The sequence below is a fragment of the Prionailurus bengalensis genome, chromosome B3, assembly GCF_016509475.1.
Source record: "Prionailurus bengalensis isolate Pbe53 chromosome B3, Fcat_Pben_1.1_paternal_pri, whole genome shotgun sequence".
NCBI classification, from domain to species: domain Eukaryota; kingdom Metazoa; phylum Chordata; class Mammalia; order Carnivora; family Felidae; genus Prionailurus; species Prionailurus bengalensis.
The window spans coordinates 111,050,964-111,077,596 of record NC_057355.1 but is presented as its reverse complement, the minus strand read 5'-3'; the positions used below and the strand labels follow the sequence as shown (position 1 = coordinate 111,077,596).

At 39.2% G+C, this 26,633-nt stretch overlaps 1 protein-coding gene across 10 annotated transcripts in view; it reads right to left on the bottom strand.

The window, feature by feature from the left end:
* SYNE2 (spectrin repeat containing nuclear envelope protein 2) overlaps positions 1-26,633 on the bottom strand; it is a 345,486-nt gene that overhangs the window by 134,253 nt on the left and 184,600 nt on the right. For all 10 annotated transcript variants that reach the window (XM_043556321.1, XM_043556324.1, XM_043556329.1 and 7 more), the window contains exons 46-55: positions 25,824-25,979; positions 24,660-24,925; positions 21,187-23,278; positions 19,206-19,528; positions 16,396-16,540; positions 15,356-15,574; positions 8,880-9,145; positions 6,405-6,573; positions 3,329-3,484; positions 811-951 (exon numbers count right to left, since the gene is read on the bottom strand). In XM_043556321.1, coding sequence (XP_043412256.1) covers positions 811-951; positions 3,329-3,484; positions 6,405-6,573; positions 8,880-9,145; positions 15,356-15,574; positions 16,396-16,540; positions 19,206-19,528; positions 21,187-23,278; positions 24,660-24,925; positions 25,824-25,979 — 3,933 coding nt within the window. The remainder of the gene's footprint in view (positions 1-810; positions 952-3,328; positions 3,485-6,404; positions 6,574-8,879; positions 9,146-15,355; positions 15,575-16,395; positions 16,541-19,205; positions 19,529-21,186; positions 23,279-24,659; positions 24,926-25,823; positions 25,980-26,633) is intronic.

Genomic DNA, 26,633 nt, shown 5'->3' with positions numbered 1-26,633 from the left:
AAAATCACGCTTATGTACAGTTTTACCTAAGACTTTATTTCCCAAGATATTTTACAAGGCAAATAAATTTGGGATTTCTACTTTCCTGCTTCGCCTTGTAGTCTAAAGAAAAGTTGTTAATTCCACTCAAATCCTATTGAAATATATATATATTTTTTTAATTTTTTTTTCAACGTTTATTTATTTTTGGGACAGAGAGACACAGAGCATGAACGGGGGAGGGTCAGAGAGAGAGGGAGACACAGAATCGGAAACAGGCTCCAGGCTCTGAGCCATCAGCCCAGAGCCCGACGCAGGGCTCGAACTCACAGACCCCGCAAGATCGTGACCTGGCTGAAGTCGGACGCTTAACCGACTGCGCCACCCAGGCGCCCCGAAATATATTTTTTAATCAAATAAGTTTCAGAAATATCCCACATCATATTCCCCATGTTAATTCACGTTAGAAAACAAAAACTCCGAGAATTGCTCATAGAAACATGCTAGCTTTAAAAAAAAAAATTAATATTTATAATGTTTCTTATATCAGTCTTTCCAGGATAAGGTCCTTACTCTCCTTTACTTGTGAAAAGGCTAGTTTACAATCACAGGCTCTCAGGGGTTCAGGCATATTCCCACCATGGAAAAACTGAGAACAATTCTTAAATGCAATCTTCTCTACTAACCCTCTGCAGGTGACATGCAGTAAGGGGGCCCTATAGGCTCTGGGTGAGCATCTCTGTGCTTCAGATTCATCCAAAGAGCACACCCTGATGACTGAGGAACAGGAGGAATGCTAAATGCTGAAGGAAATTAAAGGACGGATATTACCTTTTGAATTTCCTGAGCTTTCTCGATATTTTTGCTTTTCTGCTGCAACATCTTTTCCACATTGTGAAGCCCTTTGTTAATCTCGTCTATTTTTCTACTCATCGTATATGATGGTGAACTTTTCAAAACTTCACTGCTAATCTGTTGTAACGAGAGAAAGATACGTTTGGCTTACAGATGTGCTCCATACTCTATTCACAGGTCCAGGTGATAGAAGAGATAGGTACATTGTTACGTGATTTTACTTACAAAAATCCTGTAAAGGCTAGGGGGGACATCCCAAACCATTATTAGCTAACACATTAATGAGAGGGTAGACTAGCAGGCTAGGAAGTAGGAGCTGTGCTGACCTGACCTTTTAAGTCCAATCTAAAAAAAGGAGAAGAAAATCAATCAACAAGAATTTGTTGTAATCTACAGATTGTACTACAGGTCTGTGCTGAATTGGGCGAAGCTACTGAGTGTACTATCTGAGACAGAGCCCAATGGAGCAAATGATATGAAAAAATCCAAGGGAGGTAAATAATTTATTATACAGTCTCTCATTTTATGACAAAGACCTCTGCATAGGACTGTTCTCAATAAAACCCAGCTTATCCTCAAGCTGACTTAAAAATAATGTAATTCTCACCATAATATTCATTTGGGTGAAATAACCCTCTAAAACTCACTATTTCTTGAGGCACAAAGCTCAGTTTTTCTCTGCGTGAATGTTTATAGTGTATGTTTTCACAGCAATCTGAAATCAAGTAGCTGAACAGTGTAGCTTTTTTATCTGAATGATTTTCTTAAGAAAATAACTTGGGCTAGGAAAGATAACAAATGAATGTGGAATGTGTCATTTTTCAAATACCTGATTAGTTCCTGTTCTTTGTTTTTTGGTTGTTTTTTTTGGTTTGTTTGTTTGTTTTAGGCCATGTTGTTGATAAGGCTTTCTCCCAGCAGCCACTAAATAATCAAATAATACTTTACGCTTCTGTATAATCCTTTAACCCTTTTAAAAACAACTATATCTGTATAACTATTACAACTAAAACCTTCCAATGCAGATGGTACACAGAGAGAAACTAAACAAAGGTTAAATGACTTGCTTATGGTTACACATCAGGGGAGAACGTGAACTTGTCCTGAGAAGCCCCAAGTCACTCTGGAGTCCCAGGCTCTTTTTCACATTTCAGGATGTTGATACTCTTGTAAGATGTTATTATTCCACAGACCATAATGCAGTTGAGATTTTTAGGGGAAAAATTTAACCCTATGTTAGTTTTTAAACTGCTGTAATAGCTATTTATTGCCATGTAACAATTTTTCTGATATTCGGGACAGTTATTCTCTTGGCCAAAAGGCATATAACTTAGGTACGTTAGGAGAGACCAAGATTTAGGAAAAGTCAGCAGCCCTTCAAATTATACAGTATGGTTCTGAGTCTGCCTGGATCCTTCACACACCAAACAAGCAAAATCAGTTGCAATCTGTTACAAATATACAAGGTACAGCTGACACTCTCAACCCTAGATTTAAGAGTGATTCTGATTATTTATTTTGTTGGGGATTTTCACATGAAAAGAAGAAAAGATTTTCACATGAAGTATTCACAGAAACAAATTTAGTTGCTCTCAAAACACTATTTTCTTAAAATAAATCAATAGTGCTTGATTCTTGAGAAGGTATCTCATGGAAGTATCTCATTTTCTTCTGTGTTAAATCAACAACATTTGTCATAAATGTATATTAGGAGTATATATGTTTTTTCACGGGTCAGATTTTCCTAAGAAAACCGCCAAAGAAGTTAACTGGTTTGAAATGTGATTTCCTGTGTATGTGCTTGATATCTATTTTATTAAGCTAGGGAGGGGTATTCCAGATTTCAAAAAAGAACACAAAAATCTTTCTGTGGATGCCGGACCAAACAGAATTTTGTTCTGCTGGATGGATGTAGGCTGCCTTTCTACGATCTAATAAATCTGTCTTGCTAACGTCTTGGGTCTCCAGTACTAGGAAACATTTCCCACTTGTTCTAACTTTCAGATTCATCCATTCGGGGATGAAGATTTGCTCAGATGTGTTTGTGAGGACACCGTGTCTTAGATGCTATTCCTGGTGAGTTGTGAAATTCGTATTCTAATTGCCCTTGGTAGCAATTTTAAAACACTCACAGGGAGGGAATACATTTTACAGCAAAGTATTATTCATGTCCAAAATTTTAAAGTGATTCTCCGTTTAAAAAAAAAAAAAAGCCAAGTAAAAGCTAACGGACAATTCTATTTTTAAATGCAAGAGAAGAAAAAAACTAAACATCCTGACAACTAAAAATAAACACATTGTCTAATTCTGTTATCTGTCACTTATTTAGAGCAATTTCACCTCAGTATTCAATACACAAAATTATCACTTATCTAAACCCTATAAAAACAGTCATAGTTGAAATCAGGGCAAATGAAAATGTGACATTACGTCGTCTTTTCTTTATATCTCTTCAACTCGTAAATAATAACACTAGTACAAACATTATTATTACCTTCTCGTCTATGTCTTCTAATGCTTTTCTGCATTCTTCCACCTGGGATTCAATCTCTGCAGGGACTAGGGTATACATTTCAGAATACTTGATTCGCAGTTTTTCCATAATATTCTCAAAAGTCAGCTTCCCTTTCTTAAAAATGCTTTGAAGCTCCTAAAAACATCAAGAGAGTTTCAAATACTCACAGGACAGGGAGAAAGTGTAACTCTCAAAGTAAAAGCAGCTTCCCAGCACATCCTTATGATTTAAATGAGCACACTTTGCATGACAAAGCCTCACTACTGATACAAGCCGATTAAGCCGGAGAGATACTCTGCTTGGTCAGATGATGCTTTCTAGTTTGTAAGAATTAAACTTGATATCTCTTCATGGTGTCAAACCATTGTCCTAACAAGACATTACAACATCTCCTGCTTCTAAAATACCTCTAGGATCTGACTGTATCTCACTTGCAGTCTTGATCTAGAAAGCCACAAGTAGCAAAAAAGTTTCAAAGAAGTTTTTTTGTTGTTGTTGTTATTAACTTGTTGCCATTTCTGCTTCTTCCTACATTATCATCACAATGATTCAAGGCCACTAAAAGCCCTACGCTTGAAGCAAAAGTGTCTGCTTTCATGTAATTAGACAGCCCAGCAGAGCTCAACTTCTTTCAAAAGGGAGGGTTCCAGTTCCCTGCAAAGAATGTGGGCTTTAAAAGATAAAAGAAACCTGAACAAATAGTCTATTGGTTGTGGCCTAGAAACAAAATCTGATCTACGTTCTCCTGCACTAATTATAAAGGAGAAACTCATTTGTTTGGGAAAGTCTCCCAAAGATCCAGTGGAAAAATCCTTCTTGACTTTACTGTGGCTTTTGGGGGGTTTGTTTTGTTTTTACAGTAACTGTTCAGTAGCATTATTTGTGTTAATAGGTTGAGTCACCGCACTGAAGAATGATTACAATTTTGAATGACTCCGTGATGTGTCACTGTTTTCCTTTTCTTTACCCTCAGCAGAGAACAAATCCAGAGGCAGAAAGTTAGAGAACAATGCCATTCAGACAAAGGTGGGGTTTGAAGTACAGTGCCGTCCGGTTTTATCTAGACCTAGTCAGAGAATATAGAGCTACACTTGGATGGGTTCTCCATGAAGACTGAGGGAGAGTAAATTCCCTCTATCAACACTGAGCAATGGTTAACAACCACACGTGATTTCTGAGTAAACTTCCAAATGTCTGTTTCGCTTGTTACCACTGGACTGGAGTCATTCTAAAAGACATGAGGTCCCAAATGACACGGGGGCGTGTGCACAGCCCTTAGGATACTGTGATTTAAGAGATACAGTTCGTCTTCAGCCCTGGTTCCTGAGCAGTTTCTAAGGCCCTTGGGATTTCTGGGATAGGAGTAAAGGAGTGCATTTTGTTATTCATAACAAGCCCTTTTCAACTATACCTGAGTTTATGCTAATAAGTGACTTCTGGGGGCTCCCCCAGATAGATTCTCGATGGGGGGCGGGGCTGGTTGCCCGAGGAACCAATCAAGTGAACTTCCAGCCCCATTTCCCAACCCCCTAGGGTGGGGCCAGGTGCTAGAGATTGAGTTAATCATCAATGGCCAGCGATTTAACCAATCGTGCCTGCATAATGGGACCACCATAAAAAACCCTAATCGATGAGGTCTGGAGAGTCTGGAGTTGGTGCTGGGAGAGCGGCACACTCAGAGAGGGCTTGGAGGCTCTTCGCCCTTACCTCGGTCTATGCATCTCTTATCGACGGATCCTGAGTTGCATCCTTTATAACAAACCAGTAATAGTAAAGTGCTTTCCTGACTTCTGCAAGCCATTCTAGTAAATCATGAACCCCGAGGAAGCGGTCGTGGGAACCCCTGATTGATAGCCAGTCTGTCAGAAGTACAGGAGGGCCAGAATTTGTGATTAGCATCTGAAGTGGGGGGCGGTCTTGTGGGAGTGAGCCTTTAATCTGCGTGGTCTGTGCTAACTCCTGCTAGTTAATGTTAGAATTGAATTGAATTGAATTGAATTGAATTGAATTGAACTGAATTGAATCATTGCTTTCCAGAGACTTGGGGAAGAAACTCCACACATTTGGTACCAAAAGTGTTGTGAGTAAATACGGTGGCACCTATATCAGAGGTAAGTAGTACATCCTACTAAAGGCAGTAGTCTAACACCCTACTCAATAAATGCTCTGAGACCCCTGTTCACCAAACACGCCTGAAAAGGGGCTGAAGCAGGACTGCTTGGTCCAGACTGGCCTACCTCCCTGCTCTCTACTGTGATAGGAAAAGACAAGATTCAGTAGGCCGAGAGGGAAAGGTTAGGACCTGAGGTCCCAGGGTGGGGGAAAATGCACATTTTGGAACAATGCTGGGAGTGTCTGACCACAGCAAACCCCCTGGGGCATAAGGTTCCTCTTAAGAATGTAACAGGTACCACCTATTCCCCTCCCCCTCGGGTTTCCCTCAGGAATTTGACAAAAGACCTAACTGAAAGTAAGTAGTAGACCATAAACCATTTGACCCACAAGAAATGATATGGCCATAGATCTCCCCTCATACAATGGAATTGGGCCAATCAGGAGTGGACAACCCAAGCACCTAGAGCATCAAGCCAATAAGGACAGACACTGAGAAGGAACAAGGGGAAGAGAAGAGGGGAGAGTCCAGAACGTTATAAAACAAAGGCCCTTGCCTACAGTCGGGAGCATTCACCTTCAAATGCCCCTTCTCTGTAAAGAGAGCTTTCATACTAGTCTTACTTTCTAATCTTATACCCTAATAAACTTTTGCCTGCTGTTCATTCTGTGTCCACCTCTTCATTCTTCAAAGCGGCGCGACGATGAATCCCAGGTATTGAGGTGAAAAATCCTGCAACGCTTCTCTGCACTCCAACCACACTGATCTTCCCCTGTGGCTTGGCCCCACCATGCCACGGGGCCTTTGCCCGTGCTTTCCTCGCTCCTGGGCCACTCCCTCCACTCCAGTCACAGAGTTACCCCTGCCCCAAGGAATTTGCATTCAAGACTGCAGACCTGTATCAGCCACATTCACTGGTTCCTCACTTCATTCCTCACTCACCTCGAACTGGCCTGCCTTTTCTGGGTGGTCGTGTAATTCCATGTTTTGGAAAGAAGTTGCGGTCTGTTGGAATAAATTCTTCAAAGTACTTATTTCTTTTGTGAAGGAATGTCTTTCTTGGGTTTCATTCTCCACCGATTCCTTATTCTCTTGAGCTTTCTGAAAAAGCCTAACATAACATCAAAATAAAATTGTTCTTATCCTGCTGTCTTGGGAAATAATTTTTATTTCAACAATTAACACAATGTCAGCATAGTTCGCAAAAGAAGATGATTTTTCCTGAGAGAAAAGTACCAATTTTCAGTGGTTTATGTACTACATATACAAACATATACCAAATTCTATCACTCAGTCAAAAGCCTCTCCAAACTTTCATCTCAAAATATCCTCTTTTTGGGGCTCCTGGGTGGTTCAGTTGGTTAAGCATCTGATTCTGGATTTAGGCTCAGGTCGTGGTCTCACAGTGTGTGAGTTTGAGCCCCGCATCAGGCTCTGCGCTGACAGTGCGGAGCCTGTTTGGGATTCTCTGTCTCTCAGTCTCTCTCTGCCCCTCCCCCGCTCCTGCTCTTATTCTCTCTCTAAGTAAATAAACTTTAAAAAAAAAAAATCCTCTTTTCACACTTTACATTCCAACTGCTGTCTCCATCTGACTTTTCTCCACATGATCCGTCAGTTCAACTGAATATGACTTAGAGGTGAGAATGGAGTCATGCATGGGTGGGCTCTTGGGGACAGATGACCCCATTTGCTGTGGATGTAACTACCATATTAGTAGAGGAATTTAAGAGGGTACAGTCTTTCCTGAGAGCTATTTGGTAAGTACTTCTACCCATAAACATATTATATCCTTTGACCCACTGATTCTGCTTCTTGGTGTCTTTCTCAAAGAATTAATCACAGATGCAGAGATTCTGGCATAAGAATATTCACTACAGTGGTTTCTTTTTAATGTTTACTTATTTTTCAGAGAGAGACAGAGACAGAGACAGAGCACAAGCAAGGGAGGGGCAGAGAGAGAGAGGGAGACACAGAATTTGAACCAGGCTCCAGGCTCTGAGTTGTCAGCATAGAGCCCGACGCGGGGCTCGAGCTCTGAATGGCAAGATCATGACCTGAGCCGAAGTCGGACGCTTAACCGACTGAGCCACCCAGGAGCCCCCTCACGACCATGTTTTTATAAAAGTGAAAACCATGTATAACTTAAATATTCTATAATAGGAGTTTGGTTAAATAAATTATGGTATAGTCACATGGTGAAATATTACATAATTATGTTTTAAGGAACATTTAATGGCATAGGAAAACTAACATGATATTCTGATAAATGATTTAGCACGCAACAAAACAATATAGTACTATCATAATTTGGTTAAAAATAGAATTATAACAAAAAAAGGTAAGTGATTGGCAGTGATTGTTGTTGAATGATAAAATTAAAGAGGGGGGTTATATTAACCTTTATAATTTTCCACATTCCCTGAACCACCTGTAATGAATACGTGTTACAAAAATAGAAAAAAAAAAAAAAAAAGCAATCATGAGTAAAAAAATTCAACGGCTATTCATCCTCAATAATACCAGGATACAGAATATGGACTGTTTTTCATCATTGTTACTGATCTTTTCCATCTGCACCCCCCCACCCCCCCGCTTCTTTGAGTATAGTTGACACGCAATGTTACATTAGTTTCAGGTGTACAACTTAGTGATTTGACAGGTTTATACATTATACTACACTCACCCCAACTATCGTGTTACATCACTGTCACAATATTGACTACATTCCTTATGCTCTGCTTTTTATTCCCAGAGTTACCGATTCCATAACTAAAGGCCTGTACCTCCCACTCCCCTTCACTCATTTTGCCCACCCCCCACCCACCTCCTCTCTGGTTCTGCTTTGTGTTCATTTATACTTTTTTTTTTTTTTTAAGATTCCATTTATGAGTGGAATCACATTTGTCTTTCTCAGTATTTGTCTTTCTCAGGCTGACTTATTTCACTTAGCGTAATACCCTCTAGGTCCATCCATGTTGTCTCAAATGGCCCAATCTCATCCTTCTTTAAGGCTGTGTAATATTCTGTTGCACACATATACCACATTTTCCTTATCTATTCGTCCATTGATGGACACTTAGGTTGCTTCCACGTCTTGGCTACTGTAAATAATGCTGCAATAAACATAGAGATGCATGTATCTTTTAGAGTTAGTGTTTTCATTTTCCCTGGGTAGACACTTAATAGTGGAGTTCCTGGATCCTGGGGTAATTCTATTTTGAATCTTCTGAAGAACCGTCGTAATAGTTTCCACAGCGGATATACATTGCCAACACTGTGTACTTTTCTGTGTTAACGCAATTCCATCATACCATTTGCCATTATTCTATATTTTTATATTTTCAATAGCCAAGATTCTCTAAATTTTAAGCCTGAGTCAGCAAGCACGTTGTCTTAATAGTATTTCATAAGACTTACTTGTTGCATCGTTCTTGCATCGATGTGATCTCTTGAAATGCTGGACCAGTTTCTACAGCCTGGAAGCTTTGGGGAGCATTCTGGATACTTCTTAGGCGCTGAAGAAGTAAGGTCAGTAATAGCTGCTGCTTCTCCACATTTTCTTGGTAACGGCATAAACAGTCTAGCAGCTCACAGAGCTCCTCTGTGGTGGCCGCCTCTTTTGTTTTAGAAATTTCAGGGAGATCTTCTTGAAGGTTATCTAAAATAATTGCTTCTCGTTCAATCTAATTCAATAAACAAAAAAGAGAGAGAGAGAGAGAGAACTAAAATAACTAAACTGTACTTGGATCGCCTCAGGAGCTGAAGCATACCTTGGGAACCATAATTTTTGTGCACTGGCCCTTCAAAGGGTTCCTGATGCCATATCCTCACTCGAAGTAGCATCCGTCTTCCTATAGCTGGGAATATTATTCCTCTGCTTTTGGAATCCCATAGCTCCCAGCGATCGATCATGTAGATATGTGATTACTATGAAATACTGCTATTGTGAGCTGAAGGAAACACTGTTGAGTATTTTCATAACTAATTTTTCTCTGTTTCAGATTTCCATTGCACAAAGCAGTTATCTCTTCTGAAACACCTATAAGGCAGTTCGAATGAGCTTCACCAAATTGCAACTACTAAGAGGTTGGGTGACTGCTGGATAATTTTTCTACAGGTGACTTTTCTTTCACATCCCATTCCTACATGCCCAAAAAAGTAAGTCTGGTACTTCCTCATGCCCCTAACACCCATGCCAAAGGGAAAGCAGTCCTGACTAATCATGTATTTACCAACATGGCTATATGCAGAACCCAGAACTACATAACCTAATACATCACATGTCTGCAAAATGGAGTCCCGTCATCCTTGAACTCAGAATGAAGACACAGAAAATCAGATCCCTCCACGCACCTCTTCAGACCCTGTGGTCCTCGCCTCGGCTGTACCCCACAGTCACCACATTCTGCCCCAGCAGTATTGTTAACTCTCCCGCCCTGACATTCAAACTCAAGTCAGGCACCTTGCAATCTGGACAGTACAGAGTAGCACTCTGGTCAACTACCTTTCTGATATCACGCTCCCTGAAATGATAAACGAAAACCTGCCAAAGGGTCGAACGTAAAGCCTGTGAGAATTTAGCAATTCCAGCATAAATTAAGTTTCCAGGAGCTCAGTGGTCGAGCGCCTGCCAGAATTCCATGGCGTAAAGCTCAAGTTGTTCCGTCTTATGTCTCTACCACTAAGAAAGCACTGGAATTTGCCCACTGAGATTTTGGAGGCAGCATATGCTATACTTGAGAATATTGCTCAGCTCCATTTATCAGAATGCTGCCAAGCTTGAGGGGGGTCTGGGCAAAAAGAGGCACTGCTCTAGGGTCAGATTATGGGATAAACTGCCCTGCCACTTGGGTCATATGACCCAGTTGAGTCCCCGGGTCACTGCAGGGTGTAGGTATAGGCTGGCCTCTCAAAAGACCCAGTTATGGAATGTATGCTTTCCATCACCTCAGACCTGAATTCAGTTGCATCAGAAGTGCTGGTTCTCAGGCAGGCAGCCACACTTCCACCAGGGAATGAGATAGAAGGGTTCCACTGGGATGTCTGGCAACCTTCCTGCCAGGGAACCAGCAGGCAAAGAAAGGACGTGCTGTAGTGTCAGAGATAATGGTATCTAGGGTCTCGAATACACATCAGGGTGGAAAGAAGTAGGTCTGTAATCTAGAACTTAATGGAACATCTCTTGGTGCTTCCATGAAGAGCAACAACAGCAACCATGACCTAATAAGAGTAAAGCAACTGAAGGCCTGACCTTCCCAGTTCCAGTTCCCCTCGTCCCCCACACCTGTTCCTGGAGATCACTTTCCAAAATAAACCACCTGCCTGCAAGCCCCATCTCAGGCTCTGCCGTCCGCTGTAAGTTGGTAAGTGATTAAGGAGGGAAATCATTTTTATTGGGGCAATAATTGTACTCAAAAGCCAGGCCATTCTTCAACTTGTGATGGATAATCAAACTGTCATACCTGCACCCAACCCAGTATTACTCAGGAAGAAAGAGAAATGAACTACTGATACAAGCAGCAATATGAATGCATCTCCCATGCATTATGCTCAGCGAAAAAATGCCACACTCAAAAGGCACAAACTATCCCAGTCCATTTATATGACATTCTGGAAATGGCAAGACAGATTAATGGTTGCCAGGGGCTGGAGGTGACAGAAGGCACTGATTACAGAGGTGCACAAGGGAACTATCTGGAGTGATGAGAATGTTCTATATCTTCATTTTGTTGGTGATCATGTGCCTGTGTGCAACAAAATTCAACAGACTTTATGCGAAAAAGGATAAAGACAGCTCCCAAATCAGTAAAATAGTTGCCACAAAAATTATGTATTCATTCTTCCACCTGAATGATTTCCCTTGGACACAGAATTCTAATAATATTGGTTATAAAACTTTTAGATTCACAGTCAGTTATAGAGTCCAGAAAGGGAGAAGGAGCCGTAGTTGTACCATAAGTAAACAGAAAGAGTGAAAGAGACTGAAATACTCATAACCAGGAGATTTAGGAACCAGTAAAAGTCTTTTGGACTTTGGGTTCATGGGGAAGAAGCCAGCCTTCTACCTTCAATTATCTTTCGAGACAGGACTTTAGCACATTACGATCACCAAAGCAAAAACGATGACTGAATAACCAGAAACGAATAATTAAATCAAGCAGATTCTGTTTAAGAGAACAGGAAGGTAAAATTTTAGGGGGAAAAAAGGTAAATCAAAATTTAAATTTATTTTTCAAAATATACAATTAAACAGAGTTTTAAGTTTTTGAAAATCTGCTGATACAAAACCTTTATCCCATACAGATATGGGATTATCGTAATGTCTTAAAAAAGAAATTCATTCTGTCACATACAAAAGCACCAACCATGCCAATAGAACCTTGCGTGTACAAGTGTTCAGATGATACAATTTTTATTGAATGGATACAAGCTATTTTAGGTTTTCATTTTTATTTTGAGAAACAGAGTGAACACAGTGGGGGAGGGGCAGGGAGCGAGGGAGAGAGAGAATCCCAAGCAGGCTCTGTACTGTCAGCGGACAGCCCAGTTAGGGGCTTGATCCCACAAACCGTGAGATCATGACCTGAGCCAAAAATCAAGAGTCAGACACTTAACCGACTGAGCCACCCCGGTGCCCCTGGATACAAGCAATTTTAAAATCCTACATCAATTTGGTGTGCGTAAATATCATTTAAGCTGATGGTTTTGTGGTTAAATACCAGAGTGTAAGTTTGAAACATTTTTTTAACGTTTACTTATTTATTTTGAGAGAGTGAGGGCACGAGCACAGGAGAGGCAGAGAGACAGGGGGAAAGAGAGAGAATCCCAAACAGGCTCTGCATGGTCAGCATGGAGCCCAAGGTAGGGCTTGATCTCATGAAGCATGAGATCACAGCCTGGGCCAAAATCCAGAGTCGGACACTTGACCAATTGAGCCACCCAGGTGCCCCTAACCAGAGCGTAAGTTTGAATCCTCTTCTACCATTCACTTGTGAATTTGGGCAAGTTACTCCATCTGACTGTGTCTCACTTTCCTCGTCTACAAAACGAGGATAAAATAAAAGTAATTACCTCATAGGATTCTTGTGAGGGTAAATGATAATACATATAACGTGCTGAGAACTGTGCCCAACACACGCTCCGTACCAGCCCATCACGTGTTGGAGTGGTTGTTCCTATTACTACATGAGGGCATATTTTGTTTGTGATGCTCTGAAAAACACATTCTGCCAGCAAATATTGTCAAATGCTTCGATGAATAATTACAAAGCTCTAAATGAATGGGGTCTGAATTAATACAATACAATTGCAAATGGGCGTACAGCGATAGAAAGACAATGTAGTAAAATAGAAAGAGTAAAAGCTCAGGATTACCCTAGACCTGGGTTTGAATAAGAGCTGTCGCTCAAGAAATGTTTACTAACTGCCCACTCAGTGCAAGGCCCCGGTCAGATTCTAAAGTGACAGCAGTGAGCGCAACAGCTGTGGCCCCAGTCCCGCAGCCCCAGCTCCATCGCCACCTGGGAGGTCTCGTGTCATCAGAAATCTCTCGGCGCCTCCGTATCCCCATCAACGACATCGCAATAATATTTAACTCTTGAGAGCAATGCAAGGATTTGGTGGCACACAGCCTCCTGTAGGAACCCAAGAAACAGTGCCAGTACGGACGGGAAAGATGGGGGCTAGCAGCTCGGCTAAAAAAGTGAAATTTACAAAGTTTCTTAGAGTTGTAACATTCAAGAGTCTATGTACTAACCACACCCTACCAGCACTACCAAAATATTATTCATTTCCAGAATATCAAGTATTTAGGGGCGGCTGGGTGGCTCAGTCGGTTAAGGGTCCGACTTCAGCTCAGGTCATGATCGGGAGGTCTGTGAGTTCAGGCCCTGTGTCTGACTCTGGGCTGACACCTCAGAGCCTGGAGCCTGCTTCGGATTCTGTGTGTCCCTCTCTCTCTCTCTGCCCCTCCCCGACTTGCCCTCTCTCTCTCTCTCTCTCAAAAAATAAACATTGAGGGGCGCCTGGGTGGCGCAGTCGGTTAAGCGTCCGACTTCAGCCAGGTCACGATCTCGCGGTCCGTGAGTTCGAGCCCCGCGTCAGGCTCTGGGCTGACGGCTCGGAGCCTGGAGCCTGTTTCCGATTCTGTGTCTCCCTCTCTCTCTCTGCCCCTCCCCCGTTCATGCTCTGTCTCTCTCTGTCCCAAAAATAAAAAAATAAATAAATAAATAAAAATAAAAATAAAAAAAAGTTGAAAAAAAGAAAAAATAAACATTGAAAAAATTAAAAAAAGAAAAAAGAATATCAATATTTTTCTTTTCTTTTTTCTTTATATTATTTTATTATTCTGCAGTAAGGTAGGTATCTTGGATGACTCATTTAAGGAAGTTCACTTAATCCACCTTGACGAAGCCTATATCCTCTCCACACAGACGGAAACACTGGTGGCAAATTATTTACTAGGCAATTATTACTGAGGCCATTATTTCTGGATCAGACTGTGCCAGTTTGAGCAGACAGGGCAAGAATGAAGACCCTGGCCAAATTTTCTCCCATGGCTTCAGAAGAGCTGCTGGTGACCTATCGTGCTCTCTCGGATGCAATGAGGCAAAAGGCAAGAAGATCAAGTTTTAAGCAGGAAAATATGCCAGTGCTAAACATTTCTACCCCAAATCAAGTACTGATTCATTATATTTCTCTCTTAAGTAAAGTTAGCAGGAATTTTGACATGAATAAGAGAGAAAGGTTTTCATTTAATGTTCTGTTTTGTACTTCATTTATACCTGATAGATTAAGGAACACCCGAAGATAATTTTATACTATTTTTAAATTTCCTTTCTAAATATATGTGATGGCCTAAATCCTGAATCATGCTTAAATTAACATCTGTGATTGATATATATTATGGAGGGCTTTTTTTTTTTTTTTGGTTTATTTATTTATTTTGAGAGAGAAAGAGAGAGAAGGCAAGCAGGGAAGGGGCAGAGAGAGAGAGGGAAAGAGAGAGAATCCCAAGCAAGTTCTGTGCTGTCATCGTGGAGCCGTACATGAGGCTCAATTTCGTGACCCCAAGATCATGACCTGAGCCAAAATCAAGAGTCAGACGTTTAACTGAGCCATCCTGGCACCCCTATTATGGAGATTTTCTTTAAGAGCGTTTTCAGAAAGAGTGTCATACATATTTTTAACTCCATACTTTAACCATTAATTTCCATAGCTAATAAACAGTTAAATTCAAAATTAGTTGGTTATTGTGAATATCACCTAATTCTAACCTTTGGTGTTGTGTAGAGACAATTTTTTTTTTTGAGAGAGACTGTGAGAGAGCAAACATGAGCAGGGGAGGGACAGAGAGAGAGAGAGAGAAGGAAAAAGAGCGAGAGATAGAGAGAGAATCTCAAGTAGTCTCCATGTCCAGCAGTGAGCTGAAGCAGAATTCGATCTCACAACCCTAAGATCATCATTTGAGCCAAAAACAAGCATCAGATGCTTAACCGACTCAGCCACCCAGGCACACCAAGACAGTTATCTTTAAGAGGGGTTAACTTATAGGTACACTAAAGATTTTAAAGCTCCAACAAGCAAATACTTATTTATAAGTATTACCTGATGCCAAAAACACTGGTACTTTTAAGAAAGAATTTGAACCATTTCTTGGAGATGAGTTTACTAGGACCTCTATGAACATTTATGTGCTACGTGCCTGTGGTATGAACAAAGGGTACCGGTTGAGGACTTGTTTTATATAAATATATATACAAATATATATACAAATATATATACAAATATATATATACAAAATATATATATATACAATATAAAATATATTAGCACAACAATGTAGATGACAATTGTTAGGAAACTGGTTATAATGTTGAAAATGAAGCACTTACTTCTTCACTGACAAATTTCCACTCCCGCTTTAGTTCTTCACACCAAATCTCCCACTCTTTGGCAGCCTCTAGCAAACTCAACCATTTGTCCCACAGAGCTGACGTGGTTCTGAGCAGACACACGTCGTCGCTGTCTGTGCACATGGGTCTAATGTGTCTGTGGACCCGGCGTAGTTTCATTAACTCTTCTTTGGTTGATGTAAGATTAGACCCCAAGGCCTTAGGAAAGAAAAGGAAGAGGAGGAACAGAAGGTCTATTGATCTTTCTGAAACTTATGAACTTCTTACAATCCTGAGGAATTGATTCTCAATCATCCCCAAATGTTATCTGATCTATTTGTTGGTCCTTTTGGAAGCCAATTTAAGACAGATTAGAACTGCCTTAAGTATTACTGGGTTGCACACGAATTTGGAACTATGGTGACAAAAAGAAAGTGTTTTGAAAGGTAGATTTCTTAAAAGATCATTGTTATTTTAATGTTAGTCTCATATCTTACTAGGTAGTTAATCTGAACAATACTTATCAACCACCAATGTATTATTTCGGGTTTTTGTATATGTATTTGTTTGTTTGTTGATATGTGGTAGGTATTAAGCACAGATGACTCAGAATGCTTTCATTCAAATCCTAATAACGTAATACCATAGCTTTTAACAGATGAAAAGAAACAAAAACAAAAATTGCCCACTAAGAATAAGAAGTAGCCAGAGTTTAGACTTAACGATAGTTGCATTAAATTCTCTGTCACTGATCCAGCAACATCCAACAAAATAACAAGAAAGGTAAAGCTTCAGAAAGAATGATCACTGAGAACAATCTGCTACGAGTTTGCTACAGTCCTGTGAATCCAACCCATGAAATCTCTCAGAACCACTGTTTCATGGTTCCCCTCGGCTTTTGGTTTGGGGTGTTTTGAGTGTCCAATTCAGGTGGGAGATTTCTGTGGGTCATAACAGAGCCACATTCCCTGCTGCCGCCACCTGTTCTTCCTGCCAATTTTCTGCATCAAATCTCACTGGAGATTTGCAAATACTATTACCTTGCTCTGTTCCAAGCGCTCTAAAGCTTCCTTGTAAGACACCGGCAACGGGAACATGGACTGGCCAAGAACTGTCTCCATTTGACTGAGGTGAGTGCAAATTTTCTCTTTAATTTTCCTATAGCATTTGTAATTCTCGAGACACCTATAAAGCACCATTAGGAAAAAAGAAAGGATATTAAATTTTATTTAGTTAATATATTCTGGATTACCCAGAATGAATTCTGAACACTTAATAAAAAACAGAATGTAATTCTCTTTTTCTTATTCAGCGTATTACACCAAATTTTTATTGATTCCCTCTTCTTCACAGGGACCTGCATAAGACTTTTAATGCAAACTTGAACAGGCAGATAAGACTTTCCTCAAAACACGTAAATTGTAAAACTGCACTCTCAAACACTGCAAATGAGATATAAATTGGTACAATTCTTATAAAAACCACTCAGTCTTAAAAATGCTCATATCTTTTGAGCCATTAATCCAACTTCTGCAATTTATCTTAAGGAACTAATCCTCACAGTAGGAATTTATTCTAAACCTGATAAAACCTTTTACACACTAAAATCTTTTTACTTATTAAACTGTTAATTAAAATAGCAGGGGTGCCTGGGTGGCTCAGTCAGTTAAGCGCACAACTCTTGATTTCCACTCAGGTCATGATCTCAGGGTGGTAAGACTGAGCCCCACATCGGGCTCCGTGCTGAGTGTGGAGCCTGCTTAAGATTCTCTCTCTCCTTCTCTCTCTGCCCCTCCCCTACTCACAAGCATGCTCTCTCTCAAAACCAAATAAATAACTAAAAAATTAAAAATGTCAAAAATTGGAACATACCTTATACGTAACAAAAGATATAGCTAAGTAAATTACAACCATCCATTTTGTAAAATATTTAATTGCAAATACAATTACCTTTGTGAAGTTTTGTTACAATAAGGAAAAGAGCACATGTTTTAAAGTAAAGGATAAGCAGCATCTTTTTATGTAGGGTAGTGTTCTGATGTATTAAAAAACTATGAATACAGTTATGTGTCTAAAATTGATACAGTCTCAGTCTCTCACTGAAAACAATGAAAACTTTAGTATCAAATATATATTTTAAAAATTATTAAAATATAATAATGAACTAGAAAGGAGGTAAGAAATATTCAGAGGCTCCCAAACTATATGGACGTGGAAATACAGAGAAACAAGCTGAGCTTTAGGGACAAAGACTTTGAGGGCATTTGCTGAGTTTCAGTTTTATTAACCTTTTCCTGGAACGCTGAGGGGACAGAGGATAAAGCCTCAACCCAGGATAGGTTTTAAATAGGAAACTTTCTCTGTCAAGATGTTTATAATATATATAACCACAAAGGACCAGCCTGCAAAATATAGCATACATCTCTACAAATTAATAAGAAAAAGTATGGGCAACCCAATAAAAATCGGGCAACGGCTTGGACAGGCATCTTTCCGAAGATGAAATATGAATGACCAAGAAATATTCAATAAAGGGGCTCAAACACATTAATATAATAGAGATGCAAATTAAAACCATAATGAAATACCACTTTTCATCCATCAGACTGGCAAAACTTAAATCTCCCAACATCGAGTACCGGCGAAGATACGAAACAGTTGGAATAGACTATGTTGTCGAAACACTAGTCTGAGTAGAAGTAGGTAAAATTATTTGGAATTTAAAATGTGAGGTGGGGGCGCCTGGGTGGCGCAGTCGGTTAAGCGTCCGACTTCAGCCAGGTCACGATCTCGCGGTCCGCGAGTTCGAGCCCCGCGTCGGGCTCTGGGCTGATGGCTCGGAACCTGGAGCCTGTTTCCGATTCTGTGTCTCCCTCTCTCTCTGCCCCTCCCCCGTCCATGCTCTGTCTCTCTCTGTCCCAAAAATAAATAAACGTTGAAAAAAAAATTAAAAAATAAAATAAAATAAAATAAATAAAATGTGAGGTGTGCCTACCTTTTGACTCAACACCAGAATCCTCAGTAACTATTCAAGTGAACCTCTCGCATTTAAAAATGTTCCTATTGGCACTAGTTGTGAAGGCAAAAAGTAGAAAAACTCAAATGTCTGTCAATAGCTAGGTAACTGAATTTTGCTCTAGACAAGAACATGAATAAACTTCAGCATCAAAATGATGAGTTTGAAAAAAAATGAGGTGACAGAGGAACACACATATATGAAAATGAAGCATAAACACATAGAAAAAAATATTTTAAAAAGGAAAGAAAGTGGTAAATAAAATATTGGGGATAAGGATTAATTCTGAGGAAAAGAAAGGACCGCACAAGAGAATTCAAAAGTCATGATGTTTACCTTCGAACCTTTAGGGACAAAGCTGTTATTTTATTATTATCCTTTATATCATATGCAGACTTTTATAAGCATTCTGTTGTATGTATTCAACATTAAATAAGGAAAAAAGGTAAAATAAATACAATAAAATATTTGCTATGGTTTTCTATAGATAGTGATTTAAAAAGAAACATTTTTTTAACGTTTATTCATTCTTGAGAGACAGAGAGAGAGCATGAGCAGGGGAGGGGCAGAGAGAGAGGGAATCCAAAGCAGACCCCAAGCTCCGAGCTGTCAGCACAGAGCCGGATGCCAGGCTCGAACCATGAACCGTTAGATCATGACCTCAGCCGAAGTCGGACACCCAACAGACTGAGCCACCCAGGCGCCCCATGCAGGTAGTGATTTTTAAAGTTTTCCATATTTTCTAAATTATTCCCTATTGGTAAATGTTAACTATAAAGAAAAATAAACCTTAATTTTGTTCTTAAAGCATTACCTTTAGAAAGAAGTACCTACCCTTCTATTTCAGCCTCCTTTATTTTGGCTGCCTCCCTCACGGCTGAGTCCTTCAAAACTAACCCATGTATAGTACACTGGAGTTGTTGTTTGGCTTCAGGGCTGGATACAATCCCCAATTTCTCAGTAAGGTCCTGGATGTCTGCTATTGTGGACTGCAACTCCTCTTGTTTCCAGTGAGATATCTCCAGCGATTCTTCCGGATCAGCAAGGTCTATTCTATGGGATGCAATAATGGCTTCACGGGCAGTAAGGATCCCCATCGCCCTAGTGACTGCCTCGTTATAGCGTGTCATACTTTCATCAGCATCATTCAAGACATCCTGGTGAACAGGAGATGAAACACTGTGACAAAGCTGGCAAACTTTGGGGATTTTTATCATTCTTGAATTTTTGTAGTGCATTCATAATATGTCTGGGTCTTACAAGGGTTAGCGTCTCCTACTTAGTTTGGCAACATTAGGCTAGCACATAAAGACCAATAACTTTCTGTTTGCATAAAGAAAAACTGCTTCCAGATTTGCTAAATCTACTCTAAATTCAAAAATACATCTCAAGCATCATGTCTAATGATATGCATTCCTGTTCTAGAACTCTTATATTAGACGATGAACTAAATAAAGCAATCGCATATATTTAATGTGTATAGCTTTAACCAATATTTGTTGGGGGCATAAAAAGAAAACACACCCTCACCAAGATTTCTTGTGTTTTCAAATAAATGGCTCTGCCACAAATTTTAGTTTTGAACACATCACTTAACGTATCCAGACCATAGTCTTCTTGTTGAAATAACAAATAGTTGATGTAAATAACTTTAAAGGTCCCTTCCAGTCCAGCTCTAATCCTATTATTTTAGAGATTTATGTCATTGTTCCTGGAAACTGTATTAAAATCAAATAAAGAAGTACTGAATTTACTCAACATTTGTTAAGTATCAATTTAAAGAACATAGTAGGATTCACAGTATGACCTTACATTTCTATAGCGTTTATACCTATCAAATATTGAAATATTATCTAATAACTCTTTAAATCAATGAAGGGACTTCATTTCCCCATTCTATAAGTTTAATGTGACAATTCTGAAAATACAGTGAAAGGCATTATATTAAGTACAAGTGTTCCAGCAATGCCTAAGCTATCTCTCCTAATTATTGTGGAAAAGGAGGGAGTATGTTGGACTCATTCTACAACACCAGAGGTCAGCAAACTTTTCTTGTAGAGGACGAGACTAAATATTTTAGGCTTTGCCCGCCATCTGGACTATCACAACTACTCAACCCTGCTGGTGTAGCAGGAAAGCAGCCATAGACATTCTCTAAAGAAATGAGCATGGCCATGATACAATAAAACTTTATTTACAAAATCAGGCACCATGGGCAGATTTGGCCCATGAACCTTCATTTGATGACCCAAGCTCTAAAATCAGACAGACCTTGACTCGAATCCTGTTCTGTTCCTGATGCAGGAGCCTGAGAAAACTGTTGATGTTCTTGAACTTAAATTTCCTTATTTTGAAATAGAGCTAATGATAGCACCCCCCCCTCACAGAGTTGCTATGAGGATTAAAAACACAGTATTCAGCACGGTTCCCAGACACCGTAAGTTCTAAATGGATGCGGAGTTATTATTTTATGTTATTTTCTCTACACTATATTTCTTCCACTATGCCTCACTATTTCTAAAAACACAAACAAACCAAAACCAAACTCTGTCTGAACTCAACAGGGGTTGCCAGGGGTATAGAAGTAAAGACTTCACATTCCTCTTTCCTGTCTATAAAGCACTGTATTTAGATGTCAATTGAGGTGGGATTGTAAACTGGTCCACCGCAAGTTTCTTTTAAATGGCTATTCTATGGAGAATGTTCATGTAGAACCTATAACTGCTTAAGAAGCACAGATATTACCTAGAGTAAAAGCTAAAACCATGCAATAAAAAGAAATGCATTAACCACCTAATTGAAAAAAAAAACCTACTGTGCGCAAATCAAGGCTTGTAGCAAGCTGCATGTGAAGATCTTCAATGTCACGTAATTTTGCCTCCACATCATTAGCTCCAGAAGAATTTTCTTCTCTCTGCTTCTCAATGATGGTCACAGCTTTCACGCTATCCATTTCTGCCTGAACTTGCTCTTGAAATGCTTCACAATTATCCTTCTCATTTTGAATATGTTCAATGTCCAAATTTATAAGCAAAGGCTGCTCTAACTGAGATTTTATCTGCTTCAAAACATGTAAGGAATTTTCCAGTTTGTCCTGAAAATTCTGTTTGTTCACTTCTGTGGGTTGGGATTTTAGTATGCTGTTTTGGAGAACCTTGCGTAACTTGTCGTTTTCTTCTGCATACAGCTTTATCCTCGGCATTTCTTTCTCTTTGAAGGTGTCATCAAAGGCCTTACTTTCATTCAATTTCTTTAGTATCTCTTGACACAAGCACATGGCTTTCTCAATTCTCCGATTCAAAATCTGAGCATCGAGCAAACTGCTTTCTGGTGAGGTCTGGGGCATTTCTAGCACTGCTTCGGCTCTTTTCTTAATTTGCAAGTCCATAGCCCTCAATTTACTTAGTGATGCCTGATATCTGCCATGGTCTGCCACATGGTCTGCCAACTGCTTAATTTTTTCCTCGAGTTCCTTTTCTTTCTCAACTACTTGGGTGTGTAATTGGTCAAGTTGGGAACCATCCCAGCTTAGTCCTATACACTCAAACACTTCTTTGAGTTTCCGTACCTGTAGGATACTAGACTGAATACCAGTGAGTCGGTCTTTAAGGCCACAGAGCTCCTTTTCAACATCTTGATTTATTTCTTGATTTAGCAGCAGTTCGTTGTGCCGTATATGGTCAACCTCCTTCTGAAGCACAGATGTTTTTTCATGGAATTCTCTGTAAAAATGGATCTTGCGTTCCACTTCCTTACATTTACTTTGAATTAATCTTTGCGTTCTATGGGCTCTAGTCTTAAGGTTTTTCAACTGGTCATCCAGAAATAATCTTTCGAACACATTTAGATCCTTACAGATGTTTGTTTGTTCCTGAAGGTGGGTCAAGATCACACTCTCCGCTTCTTGCAATTCCTTCTGAGAATTCATCAAAGTGACACGCTCATGTTCTAGTTCAGTTTCTGTGGAGGCTGTTTTCATCTTGGGATTTATCAGTGCTTCATTTTCCTGAAGTGAAAGTTGAACCTTCTCTATTACGGCAAAAAATCTGCTCCTTTCTTCCAATTTAAATTCTAATTGCCGTGATCTTTCCGTTGACTTTAAAACTAGCATTTGGTACTGATTCTGTAAGTCCTGTAGGAGGTGATTTAAATCATTGCTCTCATCTGCTGGAAGATTAGGAGTATTATCTTTGACCTCTTCAACCAAGGACTCCACAGCTTGGTGCTTATCCAGAATGCCATCATGTGTCATCTTGCACTTTCTGATCTGTGAAAGAATGTCATCTGGGAGAAGGCAAATGGTAGGAGCGAGTTCACCTAGCAGATTCTTGACCCACAGGATAATCTCTCTCATCCTGGTCCTTGTTTCACACATCTTGATCTGATTTTCCACCTCTGTGTTTAATGGCTCCGAGGCTTCCAATCGCTTCTGCAAATTATTCATTGCATCTTCCAAAGTGTTCTTTTCTTTTTCTCCCCAAATCCTCTCCATCTGAAATTCAGCTTGCCCCTTCAAAGCCAAAAATCTCTGCTTGATAGCCCGGAGTTCAGTGGCCAAGGCAACTGTGCCTGGGCTCCCCTCCTGTTCTTCTGGAGAGTTCAGCCCGAACTGCTGCTGTTGCTGCAGAGAAACGTCAAGGTCTTGGATCGCACGCATGAAAAGTATAAATTCATCATTTTCTGCTACTTGCTGAGAATACTTCTTTCGAGCCAACTGTTCTACTTGTTCGCAACTACGTGCAAGTTGCCGGATCTGGCTTTCCGAAACCTTCTTATCCATGTCAGTCACGCACTTTGATAAATTTTCCCATTCCATTTTCATCTTGCTTAAAGAATCCTTCTCTTTTTCTATCGATGCCAGGTAGTTTTTCATTTTGTCCAGATAGGCTGCACTGTCCAGTGGTCCCCTAGAGGAAGAAAAAAAAAGGGAGCTTATTAATATACATCGACACGAGGTTAGAGTTCATGAAAAGAAATTAATTCTGCTCTGAATTCACAGAAGAGAAGATTAGGTTGTCTATAAAAGCATTCTGTCTTTAAAATCAAAATCAGGACCTTGTTTAGTGTGGCTTTCAGTTAGTGTGTAACAATACAGAAAACTCACCTATAGAATAAGTATCGTAAAAATGCAGAACCACAGGAAGGGAGTGAAGAGGGAAGGGAACGATACATATGCAAAAGGACTTGGTAACTGTAAAGTACTCGCACACTAAGCCTAAGAAATTATCACAATGTCCAACCACTTTGTTACCATTTTACCGACAATAATGAATAAGAAAGTACAATCAGTCTTGTCCTTTGAATATAAAATTGTTTCCTCAAAGGGATATCACTGAAAGTAAACCCCATTTAGGCAAAAGTACAAAATCAAACTTTTTACTTTAAAAAAAAATTTTTTTTTAAGTTATCCCTACAGCCAACGTGAGGCTTGAACTCACAACCCCGAGATCAACAGTTGTTTGCTCCACTGACTGACTCAGCCAGGTGCCCGCCTCAACCTTTTTAATAACGACAAGGTATTTACACAGTAAGACTGTATCTACAAACCATTTGCTATTATCTTCAGAGGCAAAAAGAGTATATATATGTGAAAAGAAATCATTAGAATGGATATGTATTCAGTAGGTTCTGAACTATTTCAACCAATTATGCTGATACTGAACAAGTGTATACATAGAATATTTCTTTCCACCCCCATAGGTCAGAATAAAGTCTTGACAAAAAGAGTTCTGAATTCCATAGAATTTAAATCCATTTGGAAGATACTTATAGTGTGAATTAATTGTTTAAGAAATTAATTTTTAAAACATAATTTAATTATAAAATTAATATAAATAATATAAAATTTACTGCATGAAACAACAGTTTTCTTCAATGGCTTCTGTATGTAATTAATTTCCATATTGTACTGTTAAAATCATAATATCGTCTCATAGTATAAACTCTTAAAACCCTGGGCCTGTCCAAGGTAGTGCAGCCTATCTGTGCTTGAATAAAAAGAATGCAAGACCTAAATTGTTTTGTTTTTTTTTTTTTTTAATGCTTATTTTTGAGTGAGTGAGTGAGAAAGAGAGAGAGAGAGAGAGAGAGAGAGAATGAATGAGCGGGGGAAGAGCAGAGTCAGAGGGAGACACAGAATCCCAAGCAGGCTCCAGGCTCTGAGCTGTCAGCACTGAGCCCCATGGGGGACCTGAACCCACCAACTGTGAAATCACAAACTGAGCCGAAGTCGGACCCTTAACTGACTGAGCCACCCAGGTGCCCCGAGTCCTAAATTCTTATACTTACACTTTTAGACTTTCCTTTTCTGTCAACAAGGCTTTCACTGAGGATTCAATGGCAGCAAGGCGATCCTGAAAATCCTTAAGGAAACAATATTGGCTTTCTTTATTTTTCTTCAAAGTAATAAGTGCCTGAAGCAGATTGTCCAAATAGTTCACTGAATACCCTGCGTTGTGAAGAACCAAGGCACTTGTTTCTGCTTTATTGAGATACTCAGTTTGTTCCAGTGGTTCAATGGCTGATTTCTTTGCGTCCAACTGGGCATATAATTCCTAAAAACAAGTCATGGAAATCAGTAAATATAAATTCACTCCCTCACTCACTCATTAATTTCCTTCCTTCCAGTAACATTATATCCCAAGAATATGTTTTAAAAATTTCATTTGCATACAGAGAAACCAAGGTGCTGAAAGATTTGAAGACTTTTTTTTTCCACTGGAATCATGTTAAAATCTAGACTGAAATTGACAGTTGTCTTAGCATTTAATAGCAATTAGATCTTCCTATTGTGTTAAAAGGTTCTGTAGTGTCTAAAGGAAGATTTCTCTCTTTTTGTTCCAGGTTGTTCTACATTTGCAGACACTCTGTTTATATACATCCTTTATATATGATACTTTTTTTTTTTTAATTCACATACATCACCCTTCCTTCCTGTTTGAAATACATGTTTACAGTCATGTAAACTTAGCTAAAATTGTAGGGGTCATTTTTTTTTTTTTTAAACATGGCCATGTATTGGATTTTTAGACTATATACCTATAAGTACATAAATATATAAACATAGCTAGGTAAACACCGCTGTAAAAAAAAAGAAGTACCCCGTAATGTTGATAATTAGGAAAAATAAAAGAAATTTATCAGAATCTGAAGAATACATACGACTAAGAACAGAAGTGAGAAGTCAGAATCTCCAAATAGTGTTACTGAATAAGTTTTTAGGAACTTCGTGAAAAAGACTAATGCTCATTAAACTCTTCCACTTTTTAAATGGAAAGATTTATACAACTTTACTGATTAGTACATAATTATATAGTTACCAAATTGATCATCAGGCAAAGGTTAAATAAGACTTTTCATTCTGTACAAGCAAGTTTCTGGTAATTAAAATATATTGTATTGCACTGGATAAATGATGCAATCATGTTGTCAATGTTTTTCTTGTTTCCATACCTCTATCTCCTTTAATTGTTCATTTCTTAACACGACATCTAATTCTAAAGGTTGATTTTGCAGCTCATTGACTTTATGCTCATCGTCAGTGTTTTTCATGCTTTCTTGAACATTGAGAGAAAGTTGTTTTGACAAAACCATTTCCACAGCTGAATTCTGAAAACATAAAAAGATTAATTGCCGAATGGTCTACCTTCCAAATAAATAATTTTTCCTTTTCTTGGTGAAAACATTCTAGTTCCTTCTATTTACTCAGATTAACGGCTTTCAAAATGTACATTTGGGGCACTATCAAAGATGATTTTCTTCATGCAATATTTAATGCCGACATTGATATCCCAAGGAAAAAGTTTTTTGAAAAGATAGGATAAGATCTATAATTATATCACAAGGTAAAATCTAGTCTTAAGGAAAACATATGGAAAAAACAAAAATTCTAAAATCTATACTTAGTATTCACTGTGACGCCAGAGGGCAGGACAAGTAACAGGCATTCAGTGTTACCTATGGGTAGTTGAACATGGTAAGTGGATAGATGGCAGGAACACCCAGATTGCATGATATTAACGACGGATTATGGCTTAAACAAATGAATAGTAAGAATTCCAACCTGGGTAAGGCAGAACGGGTTATACAGGTAGTAATTTGAAAGCTGTACCAACTGGATTTTCTCATAGGATTCACAGAGATGGCATCTGCATTCATTTATTTGTTCTTTTCACAAATATTTGTTGAGTATTTACGCGTACCAGGTACCATGACCGTCATTTTAAGAGATTTCCATTATTTTGCTAGGGTATTAGTTTTTAT